At 40.6% G+C, this 24269-nt stretch overlaps 1 protein-coding gene across 6 annotated transcripts in view; it reads left to right on the top strand.

The window, feature by feature from the left end:
* cadm1a (cell adhesion molecule 1a) overlaps positions 1-24269 on the top strand; it is a 621004-nt gene that overhangs the window by 419556 nt on the left and 177179 nt on the right. For all 6 annotated transcript variants that reach the window (XM_057820018.1, XM_057820019.1, XM_057820020.1 and 3 more), the window contains exon 2: positions 20990-21007. In XM_057820018.1, coding sequence (XP_057676001.1) covers positions 20990-21007 — 18 coding nt within the window. The remainder of the gene's footprint in view (positions 1-20989; positions 21008-24269) is intronic.

Here is a 24269-nt window from a genome sequence, read left to right on the forward strand (position 1 = left end):
GAGCGTGCTTCTATGTTGACCCCCTTCCGGTTCACGATGGTGACGTCAAGCAACCTTGTGGTCTAAAAAATAGCATTCGTGTGGTACGATATTGGCAATGCTGCATGCCCCCAAGGTCACGGCCCCTCCCCAGCCAATCAGGGGGTGAGCCGGCACCCCCCCACCCCACCCCCTGAGATCCAGGGTGGTCCCCGCATCATCAGGGATGAGGGGATGCTCCACCATCCCCCACGGACACCCCCCTCCCCACCCGGCCCACCAGCCACATGGGGCAACGAACAGGACTCACGATTGTATCTAATTGACAAGTGTTCTAATACTTATTAGCAGCAGTATAATACAAATTGTTAAAAAAATCACACACAGTGATTCCTGGATTTTTTTTCTTTAGATTCTCTCACAGTTGACAAGCACCTACCATGAAAATTTCAAACCCGCCCAAGTAGGAGAACTTACAAAATCACAGGGTGTTCAAATACTTATCTTCCTCACTGTATATGTGTGGTGTGTATATATGTATACATATATATACTGTATATGTAGTGTGTGTACGTATGTAAATACAGTATACTGTATATTACATAATATTGTACGTGCCAAAAATATAAAGCCATAACATTAAAAAATTATAAGTTTGACAGCATGATTTTATGCCGCAACTCACTTAATTGTGCTGGGCACTTGGGAGCAGGGGAAACGCAGTCATCCGGCCATAGCCAAAGAATACTTCAGAATCAAATACTGTGTCTCAAGGCACCACTGTAATATGTTCCTTTACGGCAGGAAACTTTCCCTCACTTTCATTATATCGTTGTTCTTCATCTACTCCACAGAAGACTTGCAGAGTTTTAAATGGGCCTGAGATAGTCGGAAAGTTGATTCGCCGTTAGCCCTCAAACATCTTCGGGAATGGAAGTCTTATTGATGCATGTAAAGTCCTCGGGGTGGTGGGGGTGTTGCTCAAAGGACATTTGGGGTCTTTCATCCCTGACATGAAGGTGGATGGAAACATTATTGAGGCTCCACAACATGATAGAGGTTTCCTTTTTTTCTCCCTCTCCCCGCTTGAAAGGGAAGAGTCATCCTTCTCCACCCTTTGAGAGAGGAGCCTCATACTGTAATTGACTGAAATAGCTGCTCCTTTCTTCATGCCTGCTTTTGGAGGTAATTGCTATTTATGAAGTATTTATGGTCCATCATCTGCCGCTGTCAGCGCATCACACTGTGGAATATTATGCGGGATATGACACTTTTTTTTTGGTGCATGCGGGAAGTGTATCTCTTGTTGTGCCCGGTTGAGATATTCATAAATTCCACTGTCCTGCACCTAAGCACTTATATAACAGAATAAACAGGGCCTGCGATGGCGGATGGGGGAGGAAGATTCATATTGTTGTTTCAACCACTAGCGTTGTTGTCCCAGACGTCTTTGATGAAAATTTAAGAGATGCTGATGCTGCTGTTGCTAATTGAGAAATGGTCCAATGCCGTTAAAGCATATGGTCAATAAAAGTAAATTGGATGGTGTTTATAGATTACTTGAACAAGTGAAGGGGAAGGAATGGACAGTGGCACTTCGCCATCAGATGCAATTGTGTTCTTCAAGCTTTAGGGATATTTGTTTTCTGGATTTCAGTCAACTTAAATGCACTACAGAAGTCACTCCTTTCTTTTCCTCGGAACTCTCGATCAGCTCTGTCTGTCGGTCCTTTCGAGCCACCAGAAATGGGGCAAAAGTTCTTCTTTGACTAGTTACAAGTCATTAGAAAGTAATTTGTTGTATTTGAATATTTCTCTCACTGAATGATTCATCAATAAGGGTATTTTGGCCAAGCACTGTTCTTGGAGAGTTGAGCTATGGGAGCTTTCGTGTTGGATAGCCGGTCATCAAACTTTGCTGTCACGCTTTTAATTACAGCTCAGTTTTCATGATGTCAAGTTTTAGAGCTGGTGGAAATTAGGCAGCTGCCTGCAAAGTTTTAATGCCGGAAAAAAAACTTGCACGCTTTCAGTGCCATTGACGATGTTGTACTGTAAGTCCAATCATATGGCCCTTTTCATCCTCCTGCTGTAAATGTTAAATTAGTTTGTCACTATTAAATGTTCAGTCCATTTCAAGCGGAAGGGGTAGCAGCAAATGAACAGTTATTCTTGATCGTAAATGAATGAATGAATCGTTAATGATCAAGTTTCAGTATCATTCAAATTATGGGAGTAAAAATGAATAAATAGCAGTGGGGGATCTAGCAAAAAATGAAAATGTCCATGATTTCTTCCCCCCAGTATCGTCTGATTTTGATGTTTTTTTTGTTTTTTTTTAAATTTAGATTATTATCACAATTTTTAAAAAATTATATTCCATTTTAACTAATATATTTAAAGGGAACCACAGACAAAAAGACTTGTACTTGTAAAAAGATAAACGATAGTATGAGTTAAAATAATTTGATATTAAAACCCCTCTTGATGTTTTCGTTTTTATACAATTTTTAAAATTTAGTTTAACTAGTAGGTCACCATTGTTGACTTCGCAGAGCGGTGACATCATAGGACTACGCTGCAGGGCTTCCACAGTATGACTAGCGACATAAACATGTCATCTGTTCAGCCCTTTGAATTTGAACCAGAGATGAACATTAAAGAGCTTGGCAGCACTGTCGATAGTTCACAAAAAGAGCACCAAAAGCAAAATGAACAGGAAAGACGGGATGAGATGTGACGAGAATAGGAAAAAAAAAAAACGGTGTTCTGCCAAAATGTGCTACACTGTTGAAATGTCCTACAGGAGGTGAATTTGACACCCAAAGTACTACCGTGCACTTTCAGCTTGTTTTGTTTAGATGCATACAGGCAGAAAAGAGTAAAGATGCCTTAACCATCTAAGGGAATTATCAAATAAGGGTGGTTTAAATACCCTACGTGACTAATGTGGTCAACAAGAAAACACAATGCTTCAAAGTATGAGAAGGGAACACATGCAAAAAGTATTTTGGCACAAGAAAAAAGGTAATAATAGACTCAATAAAAACACAAATAGTAAGTACTCGCCGCTTTTAACCGATGTGCGCATGTGTTGCACATCCCGCCGCATAAAAAAAACCAAGGCAAGCGACAAAAGGATCGAAAATACAAACTGTCAAATGGCAGCAAGTCAATATCTCGGCAACATCCCTAAGATCGGTTTAAAGACACTGCTGATGAGCTGGTATTGAATGCAGGTACGACGTCGGGAACTCATCCAAGAGTGTGACAAAATCATGTTGGTCATCATACTAGCTTCGCTTGATAGCTAGCACAGCTATTCTCCCATTTCAGGCCAACTACGTCATCACCCCAAGCGTCCATTGCGCGTATAAAACATGGCGCCCGCCGAAGGTCAAAATGTGTCCTAAATATTTTAGATTTTTAAATCAATGGCAATGTTTTGTGATACGAGCGAAGAATTGTGGCTTCTTAGAGCCTACAACTCTTTAAGTCCGAGGTTCCCTTGAAAGAATCAGTACTGAAACCCAAAGGAATTAAAGCGTTGCTCAACTTGCGTGGTGTTCCGATTTACCGAATTTCCTCATGTAATTGATGTCATGCAGTGGCTAAAGTATTCCTAGATAAATACAAATACAAGACCGTTGATGAAGACTATTTTGATTCCTTGAAACCATCTTTTTTTTTTTACTGTCACTCCACTACGGATGTCTGACAAACTGAATCATAAGACAGGATCAATGTCAAACATATTGCAGGAGCAGAATAATGGACGTTCAATGTTGTTCCTACCATTCTGGTTCAACGCTGGTCGGGCTTTATCTCTCCTGCTGTGCTTATCCTACTGGACTGTTCTATGTCCACATTGTGAGCGACTGAGCTAATTGTTCCTGCTCATGCATTTCTCTGCAGATTCAATTACACGCCACTCTGCGCAGCATGAAAAAAATGAGGGTGGGAAACCAGGGTCCCTCTATGTGTGGGAGAATGGAAGAAGAAGTGAAAAGGTGGATGGATAAAAGGAGGGACATTAGAGATGGGAATAAGAGCAATCCCTTGAGTTATATACTTATGTAAGGGGAGGTGAAATAAGACCACTGGGGTATAAAGTATATTAGAACTCTGTGTGCTGTGCCAGCCAATCGTATGTCCACCAATTTACCAAGGATATGATTTTTTTCACCCAGATTTGTTCATTTCCAATTCCAATTCCATTGGCTATTTACAGTGCCTTGCAAAAGTATTCGGCCCCCCTGAACCTTGCAACCTTTCGCCACATTTCAGGCTTCAAACATAAAGATATAAAATTTTAATTTTTTGTCAAGAATCAACAACAAGTGGGACACAATCGTGAAGTGGAACAAAATTTATTGGATAATTTAAACTTTTTTAACAAATAAAAAACTGAAAAGTGGGGCGTGCAATATTATTTGGCCCCCTTGCATTAATACTTTGTAGCGCCACCTTTTGCTCCAATTACAGCTGCAAGTCGCTTGGGGTATGTTTCTATCAGTTTTGCATATCGAGAGACTGACATTCTTGCCCATTCTTCCTTGCAAAACAGCTCGGGCTCAGTGAGGTTGGATGGAGAGTGTTTGTAAACAGCAGTCTTCAGCTCTTTCCACAGATTCTCGATTGGATTCAGGTCTGGACTTTGACTTGGCCATTCTAACACCTGGATACGTTTATTTTTGAACCACTCCATTGTAGATTTGGCTTTATGTTTTGGATCATTGTCCTGTTGGAAGATAAATCTCTGTCCCAGTCTCAGGTCTTGTGCAGATACCAACAGGTTTTCTTCCAGAATGTTCCTGTATTTGGCTGCATCCATCTTCCCGTCAATTTTAACCATCTTCCCTGTCCCTGCTGAAGAAAAGCAGGCCCAAACCATGATGCTGCCACCACCATGTTTGACAGTGGGGATGGTGTGTTCAGGGTGATGAGCTGTGTTGCTTTTACGCCAAACATATCGTTTTGCATTGTGGCCAAAAAGTTCAATTTTGGTTTCATCTGACCAGAGCACCTTCTTCCACATGTCTGGTGTGTCTCCCAGGTGGCTTGTGGCAAACTTTAAACGAGACTTTTTATGGATATCTTTGAGAAATGGCTTCCTTCTTGCCACTCTTCCATAAAGGCCAGATTTGTGCAGTGTACGACTGATTGTTGTCCTATGGACAGACTCTCCCACCTCAGCTGTAGATCTCTGCAGTTCATCCAGAGTGATCATGGGCCTCTTGGCTGCATCTCTGATCAGTTTTCTCCTTGTTTGAGAAGAAAGTTTGGAAGGACGGCCGGGTCTTGGTAGATTTGCAGTGGTCTGATGCTCCTTCCATTTCAATATGATTGCTTGCACAGTGCTCCTTGAGATGTTTAAAGCTTGGGAAATCTTTTTTGTATCCAAATCCGGCTTTAAACTTCTCCACAACAGTATCTCGGACCTGCCTGGTGTGTTCCTTGGTTTTCATAATGCTCTCTGCACTTTATACAGAACCCTGAGACTATCACAGAGCAGGTGCATTTATACGGAGACTTGATTACACACAGGTGGATTCTATTTATCATCATCGGTCATTTAGGACAACAGTGGATCATTCAGAGATCCTCACTGAACTTCCGGAGTGAGTTTGCTGCACTGAAAGTAAAGGGGCCGAATAATATTGCACGCCCCACGTTTCAGTTTTTTATTTGTTAAAAAAGTTTAAATTATCCAATAAATGTTGTTCCACTTCACGATTGTGTCCTACTTGTTGTTGATTCTTGACAAAAAAATTAAATTTCATATCTTTATGTTTGAAGCCTGAAATGTGGCGAAAGGTTGCAAGATTCAAGGGGGCCGAATACTTTTGCAAGGCACTGTAAATACAGAGGTACGTCTATATACGAGCAACTTGTAATACATGTTTTTCAAGAGGCGAGTCATCATTTTAGAGATTTTTTCTTAGGATTATGAGCAGTTATTTGATAGAGATAACTCTGATAGGTCTACACAGAATCTCTGCCCTGGCTTCATGGGGCACCGTATTCTTCTATTATTTTTTTCCCCACAAGGATATTACCAATCATTGATACATGTCAATAGTACTGCATCTAAACTCCTTATGGTAATTTCAGTGTATTAGAAACCTTTATAGGTGAAAGTTGATTCTGCCGTCAATCCATTAAATACAGTGTAGAAATTAAGTATTTGAACGCCCTGCTAGTTCTCCCACTTAGAAATTATAGAGGGATCTGAAATTTTCATTGTAGGTGCATGTCCACTGTGAGATATGAAAAAGAAAAATCCAGAAATCACAATGTATGTTTTTTTTTTTTAACAATGTACTGTATGTGTGTGATATAGATGCAAATAAGTATTTGAACACCTGAGAAAACGAATGTTAATATTTGGTACGGTAACCTTTGGAATTATAGATGTCAAATATTCCCTGTAGTTTTTCACCAGGCTTGCACACACTGCAGGAGTGATCTTAGCCCACCTGTCAGTCAGGTTTCTGGGCTATCAGTGAGAAACACTGAGTTTGAGCTCCCTCCAAATGGTTTTCTTTTGGGGTTAAGTCTGGAGACCTGCTAGGCCCCATGTTAGAACCTTGTTATGCTTCTTACAGGAACCACTACTTGGTTTTCCTGGCTTAGTGCTTCAGGTCATTGTCATGTTGGAAAACCCAGGCACGGCCCATCTTCAATGCTCTGACTGAAGGAAGGAGGTTGTTCCCCAAAATCTCACAATGCAGGGCTCCAGTCATCCTCTTTAATACAGTGCACTCGTCCTATCCCTTGCGCAGAAAACACCCTCAAAGCATGATTATACCACCCTCGTGCTTCACAGTAGGGATGGTGTTCTTGAGATAGTACCATCATTCTTTTTCTTCCAAACACAGTTAGTGGAATTAATACCAAAAAGTTCTATTTTACTCTCATCTGACAACAAAACTTCCAAGCTCCCATGATTCCTATGCATCATTCAAATAGTCATAGGCAAATTTAAGACGGGGCTTGACATGTGCTGGTTTAATAAGCAGTGGAACCTTCCGTGCCATGCATGATTTCAAACCATGAAGTCTTGGTGTATAACCAACCCAGCTCTTTTCAGGTCATTGACAAACTCCTGTTGTGTAGTTCTGGGCTGATTCCTAAACTTTCTTAGGATCATTGAGACCCCACGAGGTGATATCTTACATGGGCCTCCACTCCGACTGAGACTGACCGTCATGTTTACCGTCTTCCAATTTCTAATGATTGCTCCAACACCAAGCTGCCTGGCAATTGCTCCGTAGCCCTTTTCAGCCTTGTGGAGGTGAACAATTTTTTATCTAGTGTCTTTGGACAGCTCTTTGGTTTTGACCATGTTACAAGTTTGAGTCTTATTGATTTTATGGGGTGGACAGGTGTCTTTATGCTGCTGTCGACCTCAAACAAGAGCACCTGATTCAGGATAATACATGGAGTGGATGTGGATTTTTAATAGGTGGACTAACAGGTGTTTCTGGATCAGAATTCTAGCTGATAGACAGGTGTTAAAATACTTAATGGCAGCTGCATCACACAGATAAATTGTTAAAAAAAATCATGCATTGTGATTTTTGCATTTCTTGGATTGGATGGAGATGATCTCTCTCACAGTGGACATGCACCTACGATGAAAATTTCAGACTCCTCCATGATTTCTAAGTGGGAGAACTTGCAAAATAGCTGGGTGTTCAAATACTTATTTTATTCACTGTATATGGCAAGTCAGTCATCTTTAGTGGTAATCATGGCAAGTTGTTAGCGTTTGTGTTAAAGTGCAAGACAATTAAGCTAAGAACAAGTTTGTGTAAATAATTACGGAGAACCATGTTCATGCTTGGATTGTTACTCATTCTGAGGGCATTTTAATGCATCTTATTATTCCATGGAATAAACAGTAGGATAATTCATTTTAAAGTATTTCATCTAGACAGCCCCGATATTTTAGAAGTATGACCCTTTGTTAGATAACTCATTGGCTGCTGTTGACGGTGATAGAGACTTCCAATCCATTTGGACTGGGAGGGTGGGCATGAATGATTGAACAAACGTTCATTCACTGCCAACTCTTCCAGTTCAAATGGACTGGACGTCTACTAGTGACAAGCTAATTTAAATGCATAGCAGAAGGATTTGTAAAAGAGCCACGTTATTGGATGTATGTCATTGTCAATGGCAATGAAAGAGTTATAAACTTCATCGAAAAAAAGGTATAAATCTTGAAAAATCGAGTCATTGTTTGTACTAAAAGGATAGTAATGGAACAAGGCTGAAGCATTAATGGCCCCCAGTTGCTATTCTCTGTATAATGATTGGTGCTGGCCTCTCAAATAAGAAGATTGGCTTGTGCCTGAGCCCGTTCAGAAATAATGTACGTACCCCCACCTTAGCTCAGCTGCGGTTTGACGCAGCAGAAAATAGGCTGCAGAATAAGAATGGAAGCTCGTTTGTCTGCGTCGCCATTGTGTCAAATTGGACTTGCATTATGGCGTATCTGAGCCAGTTCACGCCGCACCCATGCGGACGTCGGGAATACACTAGCAGGGGCCAGGGATAGCGAGGAAAATGAAGTGCCGCCGACTGTAACGTGTTGCAGTAATTTATTTCCTCCTGCTTACATTGAGTGTGTTACTCAGAAGTGCACGCGGCGAAAATGGCCTCTTGTTATTGTAGCTCTTGATCAGGCGGTGATAGGTCAAGACGACCGCTTCGAGAAAGGAATATTGCGAACGCTGCGTCTTATGTCTTGACTGTAGGGCACGCTCTCCTTTTGTGCGGCAGGATTAAAGCATCCATCTTGCCTGCCCGCTTCGCCTCGCTAATGGTATTAGGAAAAAGGTGGATAGGTTTCAGGGGTTCTGTTAAGGAACATCTGATATGGGCACCGGCTCATTCAATTAAGTAAAGAGCAAGCCTGGAAGGGAATGAGTACATTGCCGGGCCACTAAGAGTGAAGCATTTTAATCTGTAAAACAGAAACAAACATAAAAAACTCGCACACATTATGCTTCCATTAAAAAAGGACTTGAAAGGGCTCAACAAAGAATGTCTATGCCTTGCTGCTGTAATGATTGACATTTATTTTGTCCAATGTACAGTCAAACCATGTTGGCAGGCTTGACTTAATTATAAACAGATGTGTTGTCATTTTCCGCTATGTCCTATTTACCGGCTAACGTAATTACTGCATTATGAAACTACGTAGGTAGTGACCAATTTAAAGGTGCTATGAGATGGTGACCATGTCAAAAAATAAAAATGACTGGATTAATGTAATTTTGAAGAAAACAAATTCAGCACTCATATCTCAAATTCATAGTTATTCCACCCCAAAAAAAATTTCAGGGAATGCCCCATTTTATCCCCAGCAATTCTATTGTGACATCATAACCAAATTTGTTGATTATGTCTAGCTTTGTAGTGCTGCGGTAGCTAGTATATGATGACAAAATGACAGAACAGTGAAGAAAATCGAAAGCCTAAGGATGGCATGCTAGCAGACTGCAATAATCTGCATCTCATTCTAGGTGTGACATCTTCTGTTGGGAGATTTTTTTAGTGGGCGGGGCTAAGGCATCTGAGAAATTAATTTCATTATTATGCCTTTTCTGTCGCTTTTTGTTGTGAATTTGTGTCCAAAATATGGTCTGCTATCATTTTAGAGTCACCTGCCTAGTATTTTATCGCACCTTTAACACCAAGAGCCACTAAGGCATACTGTAAACTTAATACAAATGATGTTAGAAAAATGTTATACTTGAAATGCAACAATAAATTGGTAATTAATTAGTCTTATTTTGATAGTCACATGTTACTCAAATAATGTTTGTGCATTTTCTGGATTGTCAGTTTCAATAAAGCTTGTTTGTTACTCATAGATGTCCAATCCAGTGGTACTTCTACAGTTAATTCGTTCCAGGACCTTGTAAGTCAAAATGGTCGTATGTCGAGACGGATTTTCCCATAAAAATACATTATAATTCCATTAATTCCTTCCACAGCCCGAAAACCTACACTAAATCCTTAATAAGTACTGCTGTTACTATTGCAGATAGCAGTTACAAAGAGCAAAACAAATACATTATGAATAATCGGAATAATAGTAATATTAATAATACCTGTAATAATGTAACAAATCGGGTTCTAATGTGGCGGGTGTATTTTGCGTGGTGTACCTGAACACACCGCGGGGCTGACGGCAGAGTGAGAGAGAGAGAGTGCGGTTGAGATATTATTTCTCTTTCAAAGTCCTGTTGTTGCTGGCAGTTGGCGTGTTGTGATGCACACGTTCTGAAATAAATAACTAAAAACCCGACAAAGCGGGCGAAATATTAGGCGATGCTACCACAATAATAATGAATGAATGAATAAATTTATTGTCATTGTCGTCATCATCAAAATCATTGACAGTTTCAGAGTGTGGAATTTTGCCCGAAAGAAAGACGATGACAGACAAAGGAACGACGGGAAAAGCAGATGCTTATCGATACCCGTCCCCCAACAGCCAGGGATGCACAGACAGCATATTTGTGTTACAGTCCAGTTATAATCTTCACATATCAATAATTGTCACCTTAACTTACTGTATAAAGACTGGCGAACAGAGTTTGGAGGAGTATTGTCAAGCAGTTCAGACACGCACCCCACGCTCATATTTGTCCATCATTCCATCTTCATTTAAACGGTAAGCCTCACCTATGTTCCTTTCTCACCACCTGCTTTAACATTCTTGGAAGCCATGTGGATTTCTCTCACAAGAAAATCTGCCGTGTGTCCGTCTTACGGGAAAACAATAAAATTGCGACGCTGCCATAAATCGTCATATTTCGAGCATTTCGTCGGATGTAGAAACAAATGGCGAGTGAAATTTTACGTCAGATGTCGAAAAGATCGTGTGTCGAATCGATCGTATGTCGAGCTACCACTGTACAGTGGTACCACTACATCAGAATTTAATTCGTTCCAGGACCTTGTTTGTAAGTTGAAATGGCCGTATGTCGAGGGGGATTTTCCCATAAGAATACATTATTTTGATTAATTTGTAAACCACGAAGCACGAAAACCTACACTAAATCCTTAATACAGTGCATCACAAAACAGTGAGTACACTTCTCGCAGTTCTGCAGATATTTAAGTTTATCTTTTCATGGGACAACACTGACAAAATGACATTTTGACACAATGAAAAGTAGTCTGTGTTCAGCTTATATAATATTTTATTTTCCCCTCAAAATAACTCAAAATATAGCCATTAAAAAGCCAATAAAAGTGAGTGCACCACTTAGAAACTAGGAACATCCCTAAATGTCCAAATTGAGCACTGCTTGTCATTTTCCCTCCAAAATGTCATGTGACTCGTTACAGGATTGCTGTCAGCATTGCATTGCTGTAGAGATTGAAAAGGTGAGGGGTCAGCCTGTTAGTGCTCAGACCATATGCCGCACTCTATATCAAATTGGTGTGCATGGCTGTCACCCCAGGAGGAAGCCTCTTCTGAAGACAGTACACAAGAAAGCCCGCAAACTTTCTCAATTTGGACATTTAGGGATGTACGTAGTTTCTAAGGGGTGTACTGACCTTTGTTGCCAGGGGTTTAGATATTAATGGCTATATTTTGAGTTATTTTGAGGGGAAAATAAATTAACTCTATTATATAAGTTACACAAAGACTACTTTTCATTGTGTCAAAGTGTCATTTTGTCAGTGTTGTCCAGAGCAAAACAAATAAAGCATAGCAAAACAATTAAATTATAAATACATAATAATGTAACAAATCAGTTTCTAATTGTGGCGGTTGTGTTTTGTATTCTGTTCTTGAATGCACCGCGTGACTGACGTGACTGAGTGACGGCGGACAGTAGCCGTGTTGTGCGGCACTTGTTCTGAAGTAAATGATTAAGTACATTCTGAAGCTGGCAATATTCTTGCGATGTTTCCTTGGTGAACGGCAGTCTGAAGAGGAATGTTGAGATTGTACACATATTCCAACAGTATTGTTGAGCCAGTTTACTGACGCGAACACCGCACTCATATTTTTTTTTATCACTTCCATCTTAATTTCAATCGCAAGCGTCACCTTTTGTCTTTTTTCACCACCTGCACTTACTTTCCTGGGACCCATGTTGATTTCTCTCGCAAGAAAATCCGCCATGCGTCCATCTTGCGGCGAAACAATAAAATTGCGTTGTTGAAAATTGTCGCATTTCAAGCATGTCGTCATATGTCGAGAAAAATAGTTGAATTTTACATTGGATGTCGAAAGGCTCGAATGTCGAGGTACCACTGTAGATTTGAACTGGGAGGGTGGGTTTCGCTCCCATTTCAAATGGATTGGATTGGATTTTCTATCGCCTTCATGGCAGCCAATGGGTTACTAGTTAATTAAAATAATCATTATTTGCAGCCCAATTTTGAACCCGTTTTATTGACAAAGCTCATAATTTTCAAAATGAGCTAAAATATAACAAAGTGACATTTGTATATCTAGCTGATCTATGTTGGGTGTGCCTGCATCAAGAGCAGCTTAAAACCTAAAATTGACTTCCACGACCTACAAGCAATTTTGACAGTTTTTTTTTTTCCTATATGACCTTCCCTACCTAAGTATATCTCCTCCAACCTCAAGGTCACTTGTTTTACAGGCGCGAGCGGTCACCGCTTGTGTTGATGGATGCATCTTAAATTGGAGGCAATTCAAAGTATTCAAACCCCCTAAAGAGATACGGCTACACATGAATGACCCGCTGCTAGATTTCTCATGCATTAGGACTTTCATAGTGTGAACCCCAAATCAGTTTCTCTACTTCCTCTCCACTCTGGCACAGTCGAGTGGGCCGCCTATCGTGCCACTCTTTGGTGTCTCTTCGCACCGCCAGGTCCCAACGCTGTCTGGAGCCATTGGGTTTCCATTACCGCAAATCCATTCTACTCATTTAAAATTGATGGTTGTGGACCTTCGCATGACCTCCTGAGATAAGGGGACCCAAGTCTTTTCCCTTTTAAAACACCTCAAGGATTTGACTCGGAGCCCCCCCACACTATGCTTATCAATCTATTTGAGTAGATGAAAAATCTGCTTTTTTCTTTGCTCGTTTCAGATATAATTTACTGATGAGTAACTTCTTTTAGTTGGTGATTCGATCACAATCGCCAAAACTATTGCAGTCCATCCATTTCAAATTCCTGCTCTTATTATTCTGAGTTTCCCCTGGACAGTACATTTTCAAATCAGTTATGTACACCGAATACCTGAGAAAGCCATGTTTGATTGAGGGGTTTTAACCCTTTAAAACCTAAGCCTATTTTGGATGCCTTTTGTTAGGTTTTGTGTTGGTTTTCTCCTAGTGTGACTTGTCTCTGTGATTGCCCATTGATTTCACCTGTTTTGCCTTCTCCTAGTGTATCCTGCAATCTGCGTCCTACTGTGTTACCCAGCTGTTCCTGGTTGTCTCGTTACCCCTTGTCTGCGTGTGTGTATGTAAGCACCCAGTTTCTTGTCACTCCTTGTTTCGTCATTGTCGATGTCAGCGTCTATGTCAAGGTCAATCGCCACGTTCATGTCAGCATTTTTCTCCAGTTCCTCATGTTCCTCGTCCTGCTTGGAAAGTAAGTTTATTAGTTAGCCTGACTTTTGTTAAGTTTTTGGATCACCACAGCCTTTGTTTTGTACTTTGTGCTTTTTGTTATAATTAGGGCTGTCAAACAATTAAAATTTTTGATCGAGTTAATTACAGCTTAAAAATTAATTAATCGCAATTAATCGCAATTCAAACCATCTATAAAATATGCCATATTTTTCTGTAAATTATATATATATTCTGTAAAATGTTGGAATGGAAAGATAAGACACAAGATGGATATATACATTCAACATACGGTACATAAGGACTGTAGTGGGCATTTCACTCTACTGTCATTTAAATCTGTCTATGCTGTCCTCACTCCGAAGCGTCTACTTTTTCCAAAGCTAGACAGCTAGTGAACGACGCCTTAATAATTAGACTTCTTCCATTTCATCTGATTTATTAATAAAATGGCCTCAAACCATTGTCCTCTTTAGACCGTCGTAAAACTACAAAAAAAAAAAGTACACAAGCATTGCATTAGCAACAACGTTAGCTTAGCACGCTATACAGGTTCACTAAACAAACAAAAAGTGTCTCATACAAAAATTATAACATTTCGCTTACTAACATAATATGTACATTCTTTACAACAACCATACTTACGGACAAATCTTGTCCAAGGATCATATAAGCACAACATTATCAGCCCAAGACGCCGTGCAGCCATATTGAACTGGACTGAAAACAATAAACCATGACGCAAAGTGACCACAAGAGTTCGCTGTTGGACAGCACAAAAAGCCTTGCTGTAAAACTTACCAAAAGGCAGAATACTTTCTGAGCGGGACATGTGCGTTAATTGCGTCAAATATTTTAACGTGATTAATTAAAAACATTAATTACCGCGCGCTAACGCGATAATTTTGACAGCCCCAGGTATAATTAAAACCTTTTTTGAGTTCTCTGCCACTTGCCTTGCATTATTGATTCCCTGCATTTGGGTCCACACAACCTGCCTGTCCACGCATTTCCTGACAGAATGACGCAACAAGGAGTGACAAGAAACTGGGTGCTTATATACACACACGCAGACAAGGGGTAACGAGACAACGAGGAACAGCTGGGTAACACAGTAGGATGCAGATTGCAGGATACACTAGGAGAAGGTAGAACAGGGGAAATCAATTGGCAATCAGAGACAAGTCGCACTAGGAGAAAACCAACACAAAACCTAACACTTTTGATATTGCCTTTACATTTCAAAGAAAAAAATGTTCACGATGGCTAGGCTGGGTCTCTTTTTTTCAGGACAGTTGATTTCCAAACTGTTGTTTTCTTCACTGACCAGTTCTAATCAAAATTTTGTACCCAAAAACACAAAAAAAAAATCAGCAAATCTTTTGTCAAAATGTGTAATATTGATGTCCCACTGACAACCAAATGTGCTCGATGAACCGTTTTGAAGCTTGATAATATTTATTCAACTTGTTAGGATAAACATTCAACAGAAAAAGACTGAATAGTTTTATATTTGACAATTTAACACAAGCAGCAGGTATGGTCATGGCTGTTTTTGGACTTTACACAAACTATGGGGAAAAACAGGTTATATAGAGTAGACCAACAGTGCTAAATAGTGTAAATCTATATATACAGTGGTACTTCGACATACGATCGCTTTCGACATCCGACGTTAAATTTGGCTCGCCATTTGTTTCTACAGCCGACGACATGCTCGAATTACGACAATTTATGACAGCACCGCAGTTTCAATACTGACGTACAGCGGATTTTCTTGAGAGAAATCAACATGGGTTCCAAGAATGTTACTGCAATTGGTGGAAAAAGGGAAAAATATGACTCTAATTATTGAAATGAAGATGGAAATGATAGAAAAATTTGAGCGTGGTGTGCACGTCCGTGAACTGGCTCGGCCGTAGAATGTCTACGATCTCGATAGTCCTCCTCCGACCTCCGTTAGCTAGCCTTAATAAGTTAAGGTGACATTTATTATTGTGGTAACATCGCCAAAAAATCGCCAGGTTAGTCAGGTTTTTTATCATTTATTTCAGAACTTGTGCAACACTAAAAGCCTACTGTCCTTCTCGGCTGAACAAAGTGAAAGTAAAATGTCCCTCTCACTCTGTCAATTCAACCACGCGGTGCATTTCGGTACACCACGCAAAACACATCCGCCACATTAGAACGTGATTCGTTACATTATTACTAGGGCTGTCAAACGATGGTTTTCAGGCTGTGGAACACATCAATGGAATTATAATGTACTCTTATGGGAAAATCCTGCTCGACATACAACCATTTCGACTTACAAGGTCCTGGAAAGAATTAACTTGTAGAGATGCCACTGTATTTATATACATATAAATACATATATATCATCCAACACAAAAAGGCTTTGTAGAATATCTCTTTGTGAAGTTAGGTATTGTACTCATCACCTTACCAAAAGTATGTACATACAAACAAGCTTCTGACACACAAACATTTACAGTATATATCAATTGAAAAGATTCATAGTGAAAAAATCAAGTGTCACTTTGAAAAAGTCTTTTAAAAAATATTGACATTAAAGTAGTTCAGTTCAAGTTTTTGAGGCATGCCACTCAGTTTCCCCTTGAACAGTACACAGAGCTTGTGAACAGTACACAGAGCTTACGTCAGACACTAGTCACACAGCTAACTCTTCTGCCGTTTGCGTGCTTCTGTCACTTCTCTTGCCAACTCATCCGAAAAAAAACGACATCTGGCTCATCCTCTTCCTCGAGTTGATGAAACAATGCATTAGCTTGCACTATTAGTTTTACAATTCATTCCCCACGTTTCATTGTCACTCACTCAGTCCAACCGGCTGTCGCTCGCTACCTTGCTACCTTCCGTCCGTTTTGACTTCACAATAGCTCCTGGGATATGTAGTTTTTCGTGGTGCTTTCGGTTTGAAAAAGGACAAGAAATAATGGAAATATGGACATAAAAACATGGTCCATGCAGCATTTTAATGCTTCTTTATGAGGGCAATAAAACTATAAAACTCAAATGAAATGACATTATCTCCCGTTTTACTTGGTCAATTGACTTTAAGTAAAAACGGGCATGGACCTCAACTTCCGCACTTTCAAATGAGACCAAACAGCGGCGCGTGGGTGACTTAATTGCAGCGTGACGAGCCTTCAAAGATGACACGTGTAATTTTCCGACACGCTCAGTGTTAAAGGGTTAAACTACCGTAGTATAAAAATGAATCCAACAGCACAATTTGGTCTGAACAATCTGTTGGGCATTCTGTTTCAATTCCAAATATTTTAAATTCTCATTTATTCAAGTATAAGCATAACCGAAGCACACCATGAGAAACTGATGCGCTGCTTTCGTTATAATCACTTTGTGAAGAATGTTTTAGGACATTTGGACTAATGTCTTTAATGAACTGCAGCTTATGAGCACAATCATTTGTGCAACACTTTGAGTGTACACTATCCCCCAGATGGGACTGTAAACAATCTCGAGCATGCAAAAATGTAAGCAGTAAGAAGCAGCTTGATGCGTAAAGTTTAACTGTCACACGCGGAGCTTTATTGTGTTGACTTGTTTTGCCGGCTGGTTCTATCCGGCGCAGTCGAGGCAAGCGTGGTTGTTTGAAGTGGCTGCTGGTCGAGGGAGGCTACAAAGAGGGTTTCTCAGCCTTATCGGCAGGACAGACCCCGGCGTTCTAATCGCTGTGTCCCAGAGACAGCCAGAGGTAAAACTGAGCGTGGATGGCTGAGCAGCATCCAGGAAGGGGGTGGGGGGCAAGAAGGGAGAGGCTGCAACGGAAATGGGGGGAGAGCTGGCGGATAAGCTATGTTTATACCTCTTAGGTTACACCAAGTGACAGCCGCATTACAGCTCAGTGCATAACAGACCTGAAATCCTTTTGTTGAAAAAGACCAGTCCGCCATCAAGTCTCTTCACATTCACATGGTTGGAAACGTTCACTTCAGAAGTGGTTAAAACAATTGAAATCGTAACCTCTGTGTCGTGTCAGGTCATTCAAACTAGCTACGCCATTACTGACCTTTTGCTCTATAGTCGAGGAAACTTTTACGGGAAACGTTCTGCTGAAAGTTGAGGGAAACAACATCTTACGGTTAACTTTCACTGCCATTGACGTTAATTGATGTCCTTTATGATTCATTCATTCGCTGTCAGACCTCCTAGTTCAAATGGATTGGACAGCTATTGCCCTCAATGGCAGCAAATGAGTTATCTGTGCTTGCTAAGCTCAATAATGTACACATTGCCTGTTTCTTTTGGTGCTGGAAGTGCAACTCTCTCGCTCACTAATGAAATGACATTATGATAATGTGTCGAAGCCACCAGAATACAGGTAGAGTGGTTAACCCAGAGCTGATTGTGCTACATTGTGTTCCATTCTCCACACTTGATTTACCACCGTGACTGGTTTAAGGGAAAGACAATTGGATCGGTGCTATTGATAATTAGTTTTTAATGTGCCACACTCATCATGTCCAATTTCATGCCCCTTAGGCAGCTGATCGCAGATTTAATCAACGCATTATTGCTTGCTATACTTAAACTTGGGATTGGGCGGAGGTCACATGCAGATTGATTGGGGAAGCCACAACGCTTGATTTTTGCTAGTCGACTGAACGTCATTTCTTGTTGTTTGTGTGCAACAGAATAAGATCCAAAAGACAAGGAGCCGTTGTATGCAATCTTTTCACCATTTAAATACAGTGGTATGAAAAAGTATCTGAACATTTTGGAATTTCTCACAATTCTGCATAAAATCACCATCAAATGTGATCTGATTTTTGTCAAAATCACACAGATGAAAAAACAGTGCCTGCCTAAACAAAACCACCCAAACATCGCTAGGTTTTCATATTTTAATGAGGATAGTATGCAAACAATGACAGAAGGGAGAAAAATAAGTGAACCATCACATTAAATATTTTGTGGCCCCCCCTTTTGGCAGCAATAACTTCAACCAGACGCTTCCTGTAGCTGCAGATCAGTCAGGCATATCAATCAAGACTAATCTTGGCCCATTCTTCTCTACAAAACTAGCCACGTTTACATGCTGACTTTTATTCATACCGATTCAAATCATTCCGAATGGAAATTTCACATCAGCTGTTTACATGTCACTTCATCTATTCCGATCCAGCGTTTACATGTGACTGCCTTTATTCCGAAAGGACGTTTGACAACTGCCGTCTGACATGCGCAGATTAATCAAAACAAAGCGTCACGTTGCAAAACATGGAGATCGATCGTCAGATCAGCTGCTGTTTTAACTTTTCGAGTGGAAACAAAACTTCAGAATGATGCGCCGTTCATTTAAAAAGTTGTGTGGGTGCGCTGTGCGTGTGCTTGGAAGCCATGTTGCAAGTGACGTTACTTACGTCACAAAGTGACGTCACCACGTCAGTACGGAGCATGCGCAGAAAGAACGCAACCAGACACCATTCCGCTTCCCTGTTTACATGATATAATTTTACTTCTAATCGGTTTGGGAAAAGGAATATTCCACCCCTGTGAATCGGAATGAAATTCCATTCGGTTTGGGCCTGTTCATTCCGAATGAGGTGTTTATATGGAACACATTTATTCGGTTTGAACAAATATTCCGATTGTAATTGGAATATTTGGCTCCATGTAAACGTGGCAATTGCTGTAGTCCAGTCAGATTCTTGGGATGTCTGGCATGAATCGCAGTCTTTAGGTCATGCCACAGCATCTCAATGGGGTTCAAGTCTGGACTTTGACTCGGCCACTCCAGAAGTATTTTGTTCTTCTGAAACCATTCTGAAGTTGATTTACTTCTGTGTTTTAGATCATTGTCTTGTTGCAGCATCCATCCTCTTTTTAGCTTCAACTGTCTGACAGACAGCCTCGGGTTTTACAGCAAAGCATCCTGATAACTTTTGAATTAATTCTTCCATTAATGATTGCAAGTTGTCCAGGGCATGAGTAAGCAAAACAGCCCCAAATCATGATGTGCCCTCCACCATGCTCCACGGTGGGGATGAGCTGTTCTATTTTTCCTACACACATGACGTTGTGTGTTACTCCCAAACAATTCGACTTTGGTTTCATTAGTCCACAAAATACCTTGCCAAAACTTCTGTGGAGTGTCCAAGTGCCTTTTTGTGAACAATAAACGAGCAACAATGTTTTTTTTTTTAGACAGCAGTGGCTTCCTCTGTGGAGTCATTCTTGGCCAGAGTTTTACATATAGTTGATGTACGTAAAGAGATATTGGACTGTGGCAGTGATTTCTGCAAGTCTTTAGCAGACACGCTAGGGTTCTTTTTTACCTCTCTGAGTATTCTGCGCTGAACTCTTGGCATAGTCTTTGGTGGACGGCCATCCCTTAAGAGAGAAGCAACAGTGCCAAACTCTCTCCATTTGTAGACAACTTCTCTGACTGTCTATTGATGAACATCCAACTGGAGATGGTTTTGTATCATTTCCCACCTATATAAAAATCAACAGTTCTTGATCGCAGCTCTTCAGACAGCTCAGACCGAGCCATGATGCACATCAGACAATGCGTCTCAAGACAATTCTTAATAGGTGTGTGTTTTATAGTGGGCAGGGCAGCTTTAAACCACTCATCTGTGTTGCGCACACACCTGACTTGAATTGTTTGGTAAACGCTGGTTTCAATTGCTCTTTAATTCTCCTTAGGCAGAGGGTTCACTTATTTTTCCCCCTTGTGTGAATGTTTGCATACCATCCTCAATAAAATATGAAAACCTGAAAATGTTTTGGTGGTTTTAGTTAAAGCAGACAGTTTTTTCATCTGTGTGATTTTGACAAAGATCAGATCTGATTGTGATTTCATGCAAAAATGTGAGGAATTCCAAAAGGATCTTTTTTTTATTTATTTATTTATTTATTTTTTTTATACCACTGTCCACTGTAGCCTTGTTTTTGGAGGGGACACTCCTGTCTCATGTAGATAAGTCACTAGTGCACAACAAGTGAGTTCCCGATGCAGATGTAAAGCTTCATTTTATGAAGGCAATGTACTTTATTAATGTTGACTTTGGTGTAGTAGCTGTTTTTTGTTTTCACTACCCTGCCGCTGTTCTTGTGGCAGAAAAGCTGTAATAATGGGAATATTCACTTTGGATTTACAAGCGACTCTTTTATTAGCCTTCTTTTTTTACTCCGCTTACATTCAAAGGTCAACGACGGCCCGTCACTTTAATAAGCTTTTAATGATGAACCATTTGCTTTTTCAGTGGTAAAACAGCATGAAAGTGTGTCCCTCTCTCGTATTTAGTTTTATTTATATGTTAGCAGCATGAGCCTCTATTTAAATGACCTTAAATCTAAATGCATTCTAACTTTGTTTTTCTTGTCTCCTCTCCCTTCTTCCTCTATCCTTTTCTCTACCAATGCAGGAGCTGCACAGATTCCAGGTATGTGTACTCTTTATTCATTTACGTTTTATGTATTAATTTCTTGAATTTTTTTTCATCTTCCAAGCTTCTTAAACCGGTAATTTTGAATACAGCGTGGGTTTTATTATGCACAGTATTTTGTTGAAGATTTTTCTTTCTTTTTTTTTTTTTTTCCATTTTGCTCAGCATTGTAACTTTTGACTAATGATTTGTTAGGTACTGTGTTTCTTGCTATGGACTGAAAAGTCCAGACCCCTGTCTTGTTATTTATATATAACCTGATTAAATAAGATTCACGTAAAGCTCACTGCACGCATTCCAGATCCAATACGGCAAATGACTGCTGAAAAGAAATAGAAATATGTATTTCCTCAGGCAGTAAATCAAGTCATGCGGCCTCTCTAGCTCGGCTCCCCCTCTCCGGCAAGCTTTTTAATCTAATTAGCGACGTCAGTGACAGTTATTTATACATGCATGAATTAGGCTTGAAAAACTAGCGGTCTCCTACGTGACCCCCCCTGCCAACAACAATGGTTTCCACCACCCTTTGGGCTGATTGGACCGAGACCAGCCCTTCACGGCCCTTCTCTCGGTCATCCGAATGCTGGCTGGTATACTGATACAACTACATCTTTCACTGAGGCTTGATTCCAACTCCTATTTATTTTGGACTATTTATGTGCATTTTCAAGTGAGTACTAGCCAATATTGCGTGTTTACATTTACTCCAAAAACTGAAATAACTAAATGAGCGTCAACACTGGAAGTGAATAGGGTTGGAACAGCAATTCCCTGTGTTTTCACATTCACTTTTCATGGATTTTCCCAAGTTTACATATCAACAAATAAATGGATGCCAGGTGGCTAAAGCGTATGTGCCACCAGTTTTGCAAAAACATGACAACAACAACAAGAACACTACAAAAAAGAGGATTATTCATACATTTCATGCAGCTAGGTGGCATATAAATGAAAAAATAGCGAGGAGTCGAAATGGATTTGATATCATTTTTTTGTGTGTGTTAAAACAATGCAGCGAGACATTTACTCAGCACTCCCTGAGTTTACCTGTCACTGCAGACATCTGCAGCCTTGTTTGATGTGTATGCTGATCAATACAAGGCAGGGCGGCAGGAGAAGAGGGGCTTATCCATGTGTGCACAGAGTACCTCTCTAAACACACAAACGCATGCACGCTCGGACACCCATTGGGGGCTACATCAATCACGTGTGCAAACACTGCTCCTTGTACCACTATTTTAAGGAACTTTTTAAATAAGAGTTGTTTTTGTTGAAACTCCAGAAATGGAAGTAGTTATACCCCGACGCACGATGTTTTCGACATCCGACGTAAAATTTGATTCGCCATTTGTTTCTACATCCCACGACACGTTCGAACTACGTCAATTTATGACAGTGCCACAGTATGTTTTCCCGCACAACGGACGCTAGGCAAATTTTCTTGCAAGAGAAATCAACATGGGTTCCAAGAATGTTTGAGCTGTTGCTGGAAATAGGTGAGGCTTACCATTGAAATGAGGATGGAAATGATACAGTGGTATGAAAAAGTATCTGAACCTTTTGAAATTTCTCACATTTCTGCATATAATCACCATCAAATGTGATCTGATCTTTGACAAAATCACACAGATGAAAATACAGTGTCTTCTTTAACTAAAACAACCCCAAACATTTATAGGTTTTCAAATATTAATGAGCATAGCATGCAAACAATGACAGAATGGGAAAAAAATAAGTAAGTGAAACCTCTGCCTAAGGAGACTTAAAGAGCAAATGAAACCAATTTTTACCAAACATTTTAAGTCAGGTGTGTGCCCAATCACTCATGACTGGTTTAAAGGTGCCCTGCCCACTATAAAACACACATCGGGTAAGAATTGTCTCGATCAAAAGCATTGTCTGATGTGCATCATTGCTCAGTCAAAAGAGCTGTCTGAAGACCTGCGATCGAGGATTGTGTTATGTTTCTGGGTGAGCAGCGGACCTGACGCAGAGGAGGCAGGCAAGGTGGCAGGGATTACAATAGTTTATTGTAGAATATGACAGCAGTCTGTGTCCAAGTGATCAGGCAGGCATTTGGCGATTGAGCAGGCGAGCTGACGAGGCAGGCGAGCAAAGCAGGATCTGTGAATGAAGATAAAATGAGCTAAAGCAAGGCAATACGGATTTCTAGAATTATCAGGGGCTAGTGTCACAAACTCTTGGAGTGGAATTGTTAATCTGTCGATGAGGTGAGGCCAAGGACTGGCTTAAGTAAGCTGTTAACGATGATCACCTGCACCTGGTCCCAGGCTCACCCATCTGTCCAATCCTGCAATCAAGGAAGACACACATACACACACACAAAGAGGAGGAGCAGGGCTCAGGGGGCAGGATCCCTAACAGATTGTTTATTTGTATGAAGCTGGGAAAGGATACAAAACCATCTCTTAAAGTCTGGATGTTCATCAATCGACAGTCATAGAAGTTGTCTACAAATGGAGAGAGTTTGGCACTGTTGCTTCTCTCCCAAGGAGTGGCCATCCATCAAAGATGATGCCAAGAGTTCAGCGCAGAATACTGAGAGAGGTAAAAAAAAACCCTAGAGCAGGGGTGGGCAAACTATTCCACAAAGGGCTGCAGTGGGTGCGGGATTTTGTTCCAACCCGTCATGAGGCTAGCCTTTCACCAATCTGGTGTATTACAAATGCAACCAGTTGATTGCAATCAGGTGCTTCTTGTTTCTGCTCAAACCTCATTGGTTTTAACCGTCTGTGCTGAATCAGTTGGAACAAAGACCAGGACCCACTGCGGCCCTCGAGGACCGGTTTGCCCACCCCAGCCCTAGAGTGTCTCCTAAAGACTTACAGAAATCACTGGCACAGTCCAATATTTCTGTGCACACATCAACTATATGTAAAACTATGGCTAAAAATGGTGTTCATGGGAGGACTCCACAGAGGAAGGCACTGCTGTCTAAAAAAAAAACATTGTTGCTCGTTTAATGTTCGCAAAAAGGCCCTTGGACATGCCACAGAAGTTTTGGCAAAATATTTTGTGAACTGAGGAAACCAAAGTTGAATTGTTTGGGAGTAACACACAAAGTCATGTGTGTAGGAAAAATGGAACAGCTCATCAACATCAACACCTCATCCCCATCGTGAAGCATGGTGAAGGAAGCATCATGATTTGTGGCTGTTTTGCTACCTCAGGGCCTGTACAACTTGCAATCATTAATGGAAGAATGAATTCAAAAGTTTATCTAGATGTTTCGCAGGAA

This window comes from Corythoichthys intestinalis, chromosome 18 (genome assembly GCF_030265065.1).
Source record: "Corythoichthys intestinalis isolate RoL2023-P3 chromosome 18, ASM3026506v1, whole genome shotgun sequence".
NCBI lineage: Eukaryota > Metazoa > Chordata > Actinopteri > Syngnathiformes > Syngnathidae > Corythoichthys > Corythoichthys intestinalis.